Source organism: Schistocerca americana, chromosome 2 (genome assembly GCF_021461395.2).
Source record: "Schistocerca americana isolate TAMUIC-IGC-003095 chromosome 2, iqSchAmer2.1, whole genome shotgun sequence".
Classification (NCBI taxonomy): Eukaryota; Metazoa; Arthropoda; class Insecta; order Orthoptera; family Acrididae; genus Schistocerca; species Schistocerca americana.
Genome location: NC_060120.1, coordinates 20,781,207 through 20,793,456, shown reverse-complemented (window position 1 = coordinate 20,793,456; position 12,250 = coordinate 20,781,207). Strand labels below are relative to the sequence as shown.

The window sequence follows — 12,250 nt, the reverse complement described above, 5'->3', positions numbered from 1 at the left end:
GAAAATATGCAATGGAACCTGCTACAAAAAGATGTTTAACTTCATAGTCTGTGATACAGCTATTTATATATTTTGATGATATTGTAATGTTGAGGGTTCTTTTTTTTTCATGTAAACTTCAGCAATAAGTGATGAACTGACTGGTGCCTGCTTTTGCACATTTCAAGGCTTCAAGAGTTAGTATCATTCCACATCAAACCACATAATAATTCAAGGATTTGTAACCCCCTATCTCAGATTTTCACAAGACTTTGCACGTTTGCTTATACTTATAACATAGGAACTATTGCAAAATCTTTTTGGTCTCAGAGTACAACTTTAGTTTATAGCAAATTTTAAATGTAGTGATATTCTGATAACTGGGCTCTGCAAGAATGTCAATGCAAAATTATACTTATCTACATAAATGCGCGTAACTCAGGTGTTTATGAAGCTTTTGATTTAGAATTTTTTCAGTGGTTAAGTAAGGCATATAGTTAACAGATATCCAGTTATTGAATCAGTAAAGGTACAAGGAAAATTTTTAAAAAATGTTATGTATTTTAATTTTCGATTTCAGAAAAATTGCAGGGATGTGGAAAATGCTTATATCACATTTCTCCAACGTGCTGGGAACCTGAGTTTGGTCTTAAATAATCGCCTAGATTGTGAGCTTTCTATTAAAATAAAAATGTTAATGGGTGTTCTGCTAATTGACTCACATATCTGAAATCAAAATACTTTGTGCTGTGATGGAAAAGGGTCTTGTTAAGTCAGTTCATTCACATGCTGCCTCACCAACTCAGATGCAATGGTATCAAATTAGCATACTTAAGTATAACTCATTCTAGGCAGGCAAGTTAACTTTAAGTGTGAAAATTTATTTCGTTTCATTTGACTAATTCAGTAATTTTTTAAAGATGATTTAATTGTTCAGCCTATCACCTGTTCACAGTGATAAAAAAAGTGTTCATAGACAGCAGTAGCTTGTTTGAAACTTTTATAGGCATAAAAACAATGCAACAATTGCTGAAATTCATTGTTGAGAATAACTGGTATGCAACAATTAGCCTGTTTGGCCTCAGTTCCTCTTTGTCTTTCTGTAAGACAGGTTGTATTTGCTTGTGGTGAGGCGTATCATTCCACTTGTATAAAGTATGTTTTAAGTGAATTAGTGCTCAGTTCCATAAAATTTCAGGCATGCAGCCGCATAAATTCAACTTCTTCTCCTAATATTTCTGCTGAATACCGTCCAGCCATCTTCAGAGTAAGCCGAGGTGACTGATGCTCCAGTGCTTGCTCCGTCCGTTTAAACCTGCAGACCGAGAAGAAGAAGTTGAATTAAGATTTGTGAACAGAAAACTGACATCAGTGATAAACTCGAAAGTGATGCAGGTGACCCAGAGGTGACATTTCACGAGTCAGTACTAAAAAATCAAAGTATTGAGGATGCAAATAAAACTTTACATGATTTGGGGTGCTCTTCTTTAAAACTTCACTCCATTCCAAATCGCAGCAAGGCTTCACATAGGAAAAAGAAGCTAGAAAAAGTGGAACATGTTTTGGAAGGAGAAGTGTGCCAGCAATTAGATTGCAGTACTAAAGATTCTGACCGTAAAGAAGAAACATTTGATGATGAAATTGTTAAGAAAGCCAAAGATATTGATGCCATAACATTGTTAATAAAAAAAAAGTGGCTAGTGTAAGAGCACCTGAAAAAATTCAGGGTTTAACTGTAGCTCCACCCTGTTGGTCAAAAGAAAACATAATGTCAGAATTCACTGTTAGGAAGTATTTGTTTTGACAAGCAAGGAAACTGAAAAAAGAAAATGGTATTTTATCAATTCCTAAACCAAAAAGGGGGAAAGTTATTGCTGATGAAGTGGTAACGTTTGTCACTGATTTCTACCCGAGGGAGACCAAGAGATGAATACACTAAACAGATTCAGAAGGATGTAGATTGCAGTAGGTTCTGGGAGATGAAGAAGTTTGCACAACAAGCATGCTACTCTATCCTGAGTAGCATGGAGAACTGCATGAAACCAGTCTTCGGACTGAAGACCACAACAACAACTCAAATGTTACCAGGAGAAAAAGACAAAGTTAGCATTCAGAAGAACGTGTATATGCAAAAAAGACATCCTTTGCAACTTAAGAGAACTGTACTCTTGTTTTAAATAGGAGAATCCAATCATTTACATTGGTCTTTCTAAATTTTGTTCGCTAGGGCCGAAGTGGTGTATTTTAGCTGGTGCTGCCGACACTCATTCAGTGGATGTGTGTGTTACCCACCAAAATGTAAGACTGTTTTTGGATGCGGAACACATTGAAGAAACATACAAAGAACTTATAAAATTCCTTGTATGTGACTCTGAAAACTATGACTGCATGTTTAACACTGTAATAATTGTCCCAGTGATGACAAACTGCCGGAATTGTTAAAACAGAAATTAGCTTACGAAGATGCTGATGATGAAATTGAGTTCAGCCAGTGAATAAACACAGATCATCAGGCAGAATTGGTAAAGCAGTCTGCAACTGTTGGTGATTACATAGGCTTGTTGATGACAAAATTACAGGCACTTAAACCACAGTCATTTATATCTAAGTGTCAGTCAAAATCATTGAAAAACTTGAAAGAATATCTAACCCCAGAAAAGCAATTCTGTTAGTGAACTTTGCTGAAAACTGCAGTTTTGTAATTCAGAATGAAATTCAGAGTTACCACTGGACAAGAAGCAACTGTACAATCCATCCCATGTGTGGTTATGTGGCAAATGAAGAAAGTAAGTTGATAATAGTGAACCACTGTTTTATAAATGATAATATGGAACATGTTGTAGGATTTGTAAATGCTGTCCAGAAAGAAATGGTTAAGTAGCTGGCAGAGCGTTACCGACAGGTGAAGAAAGTGCATTATTTTACTGATGAATATGCTGCTAAATATAAGAATAGAAAAAGCTTTAAAAATTTGTGTGAGCACAAAAATGGTTTTTCTATTGATGCTGAGGATTCCTTTTTTTGCTACTCGCCACGGTAAATCTGTGTTTGATGGTTTGGGAGGAACTATAAAATGTATATTGAGAAGAGCTAATCTTCAACTAGTGGATGATGCACAAATAACAGATGGATCTGGTGTTTACAGTTTCTGCAAAGCTAATAGTGACAATTTTTTCCCCACTTTTTAAAGAAAGTCAGTGCAGATTTCCTACGCAAGCACCTCAAAGGAGATCTTTGACAACCCGCACAATACCTTGCATGAGGAATTTTCACTATTGCAAACTACTTTCTTGTGATTCTTTAGAGATAAGAAGAGTAACTTCTGAAACACCTTCCTTGATTTCTTTCATTCAATGAAAACGCCCCATAATGGACATGCACTCGTCCTCAACAAATTTCTTTTGTAGCAGCTGTATATGATGACAGGTGGTACTTTGCCTTTGTCAGAAATGTCTGTGATGATGTTGAACTACTTTTTCTCAACCCACATGGACCAGCAGTGTCATTCTTTTGGCCTGAGAAGGAAGACGTGTTTTGTGCCTTTAGAAAACATTTTATGTGCTGCTGGTGGTGCACCTAAATCAATACCATTAGGAAGAATGTATTACTTTAATGAAAAAAATGTGAAGTTAACAGAATATAATTTGTCACTGTGGATGAAAAACAGAGATGCTCTTAAGAAGTTTCATTGATAGTTTCAAGAATCTGCACTGCTAAACATGTACATTTTAAATTAACGTTAGTGTGGCTAGAATAATTGTTGTTTAAAGATGCTAATTTAACACCCTAAATAAAGTTAACCAGTGTAATGAAAATGTTTCAATTTATACCTTTTGTCTCTGTACTTTCATGAGGCAGTATTATTATAGGTTATCAGTTTACATAATATGATTTGAATGATCTTTTGAACAATGATGTGATATATGTTAAATAAACATCCAATGTCTATCAAAACTCAGGGTGCTACTTTTTTTTATCAAAGTTTTGATAAAAATAAATCTTGTATCAGCTGTTGGAAAGTGTTTTACATAGTCTTCCCACCACATTCCTCTGCCCATCAGATGTGTGGAATACTGCTAATGTAAGATCATTTCACATCATTGGTTTATTCACCCACTCTCTGTTTTAAAGTCATGCCTGGATGGTTCAAGAAGCTGCCTAAAATGGGTGTTCTAGTTATGAAATACTGTATTATATTATGTTCTGCTATTCAAAACATCTCACATATTCAACATTAAATAGTGTTTTTATCATTTACTCCCTAATTGCACAAAAGTAGTGCTTAATCACATAATTTTAAATGCTTCGTGACCATTATTATTTTTATAATTTTGGCAGTGTACTAATTTGTTAGATTTGAAGATGAATTACGTCTTTCTGAAATAAATCAATATTTAGTTATTTATCTTCTAGATGTACAAGTCACCGTATAGTGTGTGGTGGAAGGTACTTAATCGCAGCCCTAACATTTCCCACCTTTCCTGTTCCATTCAGAAATGTATGTAGGAAAAACAGCTGTTGATAAGCCTCTGTATGAACTCTAATTTCTCTGCCCTTTTTTTCCCCACGGTCAGTTTGTGAGATGTATGTGGAAGGAAGTAGTACCCATATGCTGCCTGATCTTGGAACATACAGACCCAAAATTTCAACAGTTAGCCTCTTATTCACTGTAATGCATAATGCTTTTCTTGTTGCATTTGCCCCTGGATTTTGTTGAGTATCTTTGTTGTAATACTCACATGCTTACTAAATTATGCTGTGGTGAAACATACCACTTTTTATGGATCACCCCTACATCATTTATTAGTCTAACGTGATAAGGCTCCCGTAATGATGTTTCATAAACAAAAAAGATTCAACAAGTGGCGTGCAAGCTGCTGCTTTCATGGATGAATTATTTTCCATGAGGATTCTTTCACTGAATCTCAGCCTATCATCGGGCTTTGCTTCATTTAATTTTATGTGGTCAGTCTACTTGAGGTCACTGTGGACAATTATCCCTGGGTATTTTATAGTTGTTACTGATTCCAGCGATTTATCACCAATAACTTAACTGATCAGTAATACATCTCACCATCAATTAATGCGTGATACATTACACTGTGTATGTTCCACGTCAACTGCCGGTCCCTGCACTAGTCAGCTATCCTCTGCAGGTCTGCCTGTGGATAATTTGTTTCTCTTGTACAGTAAATGTGCACACATTTATTATCAGAGGTGCAAGGATTATTAATATTAACTTCACTCAAAACTTCCGTGCTTATAGGCCACGGTCGATGTATAAAACTTTCTCAAGTCATTTCATTTCTGACTGCAGGAGACATATTCAGAGGTAAAGCAGTGTAGAGGGCACCACAGCCACCACATGACGTCAGTTAAGAGTTATGTCTGGTAATGCCAGTATTCTCAATTGAAAGTCATCGATCATCATTCTTATGGTGACTGTTAACATACGGATTTTATCTAATCTAACACCTTCCTCTTTTCTGTTAAAATTATTATGGTCCTTATAAATCTCAATACCCTGTGTATACATGTGCACATGATAATGCAATGTTTTTAAGATGTGAGATTTATAAACACTGTAATAATTTTAACAGGAAAAAGGGAGGTGTTAAATTAGATACAATTTGGGTGCCAATGTTACACCATAAGAATGATGATCGATTATTTCATACTGAGAGTGTTGGCATTACCAGAGATAATCTCTTAGCCAACATCATGTGATCAACTGTTGTGCCCTCTGCACTGTCTTTATATTCGACGCTCGCTTGAGTTCTGGTTGCTGGTCACTGCTTTACTTCTGTAGATGTCTCCTGCAGTTGGAGATGAAATGTTAGAAGAAAATTTTATGCATCAACCGTGGTCTATCAGCCAGGAAGTTCCAAGTGAAGTCAGTACTAGCTGTGAAAGCCTACAGTGTATGATATTATTCTTCAGTTTTTCTTTTAGAGTAAACACATTTTCAAGTATTACCTTATATTGAACATTGGAGTCCTAACACATAAAAACAATATATCCAGTGGACTTGTATGTACATCACCTTGCTTTAGAGAACTATGAGTCGTCATGTCTTCCTTACATCTTGCAGAACACCTAAGTATTTACACTTCAAAAGGCTTCCTCAATACTGTTATGCATTTCTTCATTGGTAATGCTGAACCACATGGACCTTTATTATTCCCATAATGAGTTGTCTGGCATGGTAAAGAGGTGTCCATTGCAGTAGGGCTGGAGATTTTGCAGAATAGCACCTAGTCTAGCAACCTTGAAATTATTCATTAGAGAGCTGTTGCATCTGCATAACAAATTATGCTGGAGTGATGTCCCGCTGTAACCACATATAAACCATGATTCCCTGTTTTCAAGATAAGGTATTAAAATTGTTTGTGATGTACAAATGAGAATTTTCATCTACATACACTATGTGATCAAAAGTATCCGAACACCTGGCTGAAAATGACTTACAAGTTCGTGGCGTCCTCCATCGCTAATGCTGAAATTCAGTATGGAGTCGGCCCACCCTAAACCTTGATGACAGCTTCCACTCTCGCAGGCGTATGTTCAGTCAGGTGCCGGAAGGGTTCTTGGGGAATGGCAGCCCAATCTTCACTGAGTGCCACACTGAGGAGAGGTATCAATGTTGGTCGGTGAGGCCTGACACAAATTCAGCATTCCAAAACATGCCAAAGGTGTTCTATAGGATTCAGGTCAGGACTCTGTGCAGGCCAGTCCATTACAGGGATGTTATTGTCGTGTAACCACTCCACCACAGGCCGTACATTATGAACAGTGCTCGATCGTGTTGAAAGATCCAGTCACCGTCTCCAAATTGCTCTTCAACAGTGGGAAGCAAAAAGTTGCTTAAAACATCAATGTAGGCTTTTGCTGTGATCGTGCCATGCAAAACAACAAGGGGTGCAAACCCCTTCCGTGAAAAACACGACCACACTGTAACACCAATGCCTCCGAATTTTACTGTTTGCGCTACACATGCTGGCAGATTACGTTCACCGCCATTAGCCATACCCACACCCTGCCACATTGTGTAACATGATTCGTCACTCCACACAATGTTTTTCCACTGTTCATTTGTCCAATGTTTATGCTTCTTACACCAAGCAAGGCATCGTTTGGTATCTACCAGTGTGATGTGTGGCTTATGAGCAGCCGCTTAACCATGAAATCCAAGTTTTCCCACCTCCCACCTAACTGTCATAGTACATGCAGTGGATCCTGATGCAGTTTGGAATTCCTGTGTGATAGCCTGGATAGATGTCTGCCTATTACACATTACGATCCTCTTCAACTTTCGGCGGCCTCTGTCAGTCAACAGACGAGGTCGGCCTGTATGCTTTTGTGTTGTACGTGTCCTTTCACATTTCCACTTCCCTATCACATCAGAAACAATGGACCTATGGATGTTTAGGAGTGAGGAAATCTCGCATACAGACATATGGCACAAATGACACCCAATCACCTGACCACACTCGAAGTTCATGAGTTCAGCGGAGTACCCCATTCTGCTCTCTCACAATGTCTAATGACTACTGAGGTCACTGATATGGAGTACCTGGCAGTAGGTGGCAGCACGATGCACCTTATATAAAATCGTATGTTTTTGAGGGTGTCCGGATACTTTTGATCACATAGTGTACCTTTCAAAAAATTGGTCCAAACACACATCATGGTGGCTTCCTGGCCCGTATCATAACATGTGGCAGTTCCTTTCCAGCTCTTCACATAATGGGGCTTGCTTGGACTATAAAACCACATTCCTCCTCTATGAAATGTGATACATGGCACATTCATCAGAAAGTAACACTCTTGAGCGAGACACAGCATTTGGAAATTGTGCCAACAAAGCACAGGAGACTACAATTTATCATTCATTTAGTTCACATACATTGGGCTAAATCCTTTAATTTTTAAATCTTTTTGTAATGTGATTATTCATGGTTAGCAAGGGTACTGAAGTTCAACTGCTCTTTTATGAATGAATGTCATTGGAAACTGCTAAATTGATTGATTGATGGTGATAAATGGGTTCTCTCATGCTTTTTGTTACCTTCAAAGCAGCTATACCAATTAAATAACTGTTTATTTCCCCAACTGTACATAGTTACAAGAGATACTATGACTTCTCGGACACCCTGTGTGCATGTTAAGTTGGTAGAATTTTGTATTTGCTAAATAATTACTTACCTTTTGCTATTTGCTCCACTTTTTTCATTAGTTGAATTATCTTTTTCTGTAATCTTAATTATCTCAAATTTGCAACACTGTTTCCACAAATAATTACTTCACATTTCAGTTATGAATAAGCATATGCAAACTGTATACTATGGAGTTTACTGTGTTAGATATAAACCGCTTTGTGTTCTTATTATGCAACAAGTGCTCAGTTGCTGATAATGTACACCCTCTGTGTATACCTCTTGGTAAATTTGTTTCTGTGTGAAAAAGTTCTGTACATGAGTGGTTACATTACGTGTGCTATGGAAACATTTATTATCCTTTCAGTACATTGGTTTCCACTGCCTTTTATGCCCTGTGTGGGAGTTAAAATGGGCGAGAATGAAGGTGATCCTCATAATGTTGACAATACTTACTTTCTAGTTTTATGCAGTTGTACGTCATTTGCAAATTATTGTGAAACCTTGCAATCTTTTATCTGTAGGTTATTCAAAAATGCATCCATTACTGGAGAGCCTCGCATTCTTGTTGGGATGCTGGATGTCATACTAAATAAAGATGTACGTAACTTGAACCTATCTGATCCAAAAATACGGCTAAGCAGAAAGTTATGGCCAATTATTCTGAAGAAATGTACAGGTTTGGAAAGGTAATTATTTTATAAGTGTGTTAAATCTTCCAGGATTTTTATTGAGAGAGAATTACAGATCTCCCCGTCTTTTTGCAGGTTTGAATTAGGGGCAAACATGCTCACAACAAAAAAATTGCCATCTTTTCAGTCATTTGTCAGCTCACTTGCAAAATCATGTCCATATCTGACAGAACTGATTCTGAAGGAGGCTGTTATAGGGTCAGGGGCATTGTCCACTATTGGATATAGATGTCAGAACCTACGTGTGCTTGATATTTCGGGCTCAAAAGTCACATGCATTGATATGCTGCACCTGTGCCTGCCATTATCACACTATACACAACCTCTGGACAGCCTTCTGGTGAGCTTTTTATTGTTACTGTATTATGTATGCACACGGCAACAATTACTTTGCTGATTTCCCACCACCACTCTCCTCCCCCCTTGCTCTCTCCCTCCCCCCTTCCCCCCTCCCCCTATCCCCCCTCTTCACCCCCCCCCCACCCCCACCCCACCACCACCACCTCTATCTCCCCACCTTGCTCTCTTTCCCCATACCCCACCTCTCACCCTACTCATCTTATCATTTTCAAATTCCTTCTGCATGTAGCTGAGATTCAAATAATTATAAGTATTTTATTTGTGATAAGAAATCCCAGAACATTGTGTTTTTGTTTTTTTCCATGTCACATTGACTATAAATGTTTGCTGTAAGAAGGAAGATGCATGGAAGTTAAGATGTCTTCACAACAGATGGGTTTAGCTCATCCTCATGTCTGAGTAATCTTCCCCAACTTCTCCCTCTTTTCTCCCTGAGGAAGAAACTAATAGTTTTGAAAGATAGGATAGTTTTTTTGTACATTTTTATGTGTGTATCAGCAGTACTGGAACCTCACCTCCTACAGGTCAATACTGTGTCCTTGTAATTTTACAGTTTTCTAAAATGATTTTCCATTTTGATACAGTTATTGTAAGCACTAATTGTATGAAACTTTTTAGGATTTTGGTCACTTGTATGCTGTTTTTTTCTTTTTTTTTTTTTCAATTTGTAGATAAAGAATTTAAAGATTTTCATTTTCTTTGCTTAAGTGAAAATGGAACCACTGATTGGCAGGAAATAGGTTGATGCACTTTTAGCATCAAATTTGAGAGCTTAGAAATATTGAATGTATAGCTAGTCCACCTCAAGGTTGTGATAAGTTTGAATATGAAAGGATACCATAAATTTGTTGCTATGAAACACATTGCTGCCCGCTCAATTCTCATTAGCTATTTAAAACCAACTGTTGACAAATCTTCTTGCTGTCCCTTGGCAATTCGCGTAGACTACTCCCAATGTTGGTCCATGAATCGTACAAGTAGGAAAAAACTTTTACTGGAGCCAGAATTATGTGCTTAACTATAAAGATTTTGGGAGGTGCATCGAGTTATGAGCTCCCACTTCGCCTCCTTATAGTGTGGGTAGGCACCTATCACACCCTAAAATTGTAGGTGCCAATGCGGCCCCGTTTTTTAAATATTGCCTGTTAAAGTTTGGGCAGCTCTTTATATACAGAAAAGTTTCACTCTCGTGGCAAGTGAGTGAGTAGCTGAGTGGCAAACGAGCGAGACTCCCGTCCAGATGACCTTGGTTCGAGACCCGTCTATGCTACTTTTGTTTTCGCGGCACTACATCCATCGCAAAAAGAAGTCAATGCAGTGGCGTTTCCTCTGGACTTTAGAAAATACAGATGAGATTGTGACAAAAATGAATGTGCATTCGAACAATGTTTGTGGTGTTGAAAGTACAAATGTTTTGATTGTTTTTATAACAAGTATCATCCATCGGAATGTACTCATCAAAATATAGGAAATACCAATTAACTTTCCATTAAATGAAACATATTTTTAATCCCTCATTCATTGTTTCTTTTTTTTTTTTTTTTTTTTTTTTTTTTAATATTCCCTACCTTAATGGAACAAAATTAAAAACACAATGAAAACAAATTGAACAATAATAAAATATTTCAAGAAATTACATTACAGTTAATTTCCTGTTAAAATACAAAAAACACAAAAGATTGAAACAAAATGTGACATTCAATTTGTAATTTTGATTTATAGAGGCTTGCATTCTTTTTAATCAATTCATTGTGGAATGTTCATGATTTATTAAAATTAAAACAGGCATTTTAAAAAAAAGGAAACAAAAGTAGCATAGACAGATCTCGAACCAGGGTCACCTGGACGGGAGTCCCGCTTGCTTGCCACTCGACTACTCACTCACTTGCCATGAGAGTGAAACTTTTCTTTATATAAAGAGCTGCCCAAACTTAAACAGGCAATATTTAATAATCGTGGCTTCATTGGCACCTACAATTTTAGGGTGTGACAGGTACTTACCCACATTATAAGCAGGCGAAGTGGGAGTTCGTAACTCGATGCACCTCCCAGAAGGTCCCCTCGTTAGAGCGCCGAGGAGTTCATTTCGTCTGGCACGTCCATCGGGGTCTGAGGGATAATTAGGTTGCCACTAATGCCTTCATCTTGGCCTTCCTGGGTGATACATTACTCAAGAAGGTCAAGGTGATGGTCTACCGCTGTGATGTCAAGCCATATATCCGTCCCCCAATGCAGTACTTGTAAGTGCTGGAAGTTGAGCCATATGTCTTCTCGCTGTATTTCCAGCATCACATGTTGAGATTGTGGACGTCCATCCCATCCCAATACTCCATGTGCCCCGCCACCCATCTCTGTCAACTGTGGAGAGCATCATTCCCCTTGCTCACCAGACAGCAGTATTTTACAGCAAGAAAGGAAACTCGAGGAATACAAGACCCTGGACCGACTGACCTATGCTGAGGCCAAGAGGAAATTTGAGCACCTAGATCCTGTGGCTATAACCTCCTCTTATGCCGCCGCTACGAGAACAGTTGTAGGCCATCAGTACCGCGAGTTCCAGTCAGATCTCAGAACCAAAAGACTACACCTGCCCCCTTGATGGTGGAGGGCACTTCCCTCGTTGTTGCTCCTGCACCATCTATCTTGGGAGCACTGTCCCCCCAAGCATCAGGGGCACTAGTCCCCACTTTTGAGCTGGAGAAACGTAAGTCTTCTTCGGCTCCTCTCACTAGGAAGGGGTCCCTTGGGTCACTCCCTTCCCGGGTTTCTGCTAGTGTGAAAGACGACACCTGCAAGTGGCTGAAGTGCCCAAAAGCAGCTGGTCGAAGGGCTTCACGATCATCCTCAATCCCGGAGACTGAATCAGTGAAGCCCTCCTAGCCAGAGAAACCCAAGGATCACCAAGAGAAATCCAGAAAGGAGACCCACAAGACCAAGGGAATTACAGTGTCACCCACACCACCGCTACCTTCAAGCTCTGCGTCTGAGGATGAGGTGAAGATTCTGGCATCTGCCATCTGCTGAGGACCTAGATCTCGCCAGACCCTCAGACACAATGGATAT

At 38.6% G+C, this 12,250-nt stretch overlaps 1 protein-coding gene across 2 annotated transcripts in view; it reads left to right on the top strand.

The window, feature by feature from the left end:
- LOC124595140 overlaps nucleotides 1–12,250 on the top strand; it is a 65,117-nt gene that overhangs the window by 16,099 nt on the left and 36,768 nt on the right. For both annotated transcript variants that reach the window (XM_047133740.1, XM_047133739.1), the window contains exons 2-3: nucleotides 8,660–8,824; nucleotides 8,903–9,167. In XM_047133740.1, coding sequence (XP_046989696.1) covers nucleotides 8,660–8,824; nucleotides 8,903–9,167 — 430 coding nt within the window. The remainder of the gene's footprint in view (nucleotides 1–8,659; nucleotides 8,825–8,902; nucleotides 9,168–12,250) is intronic.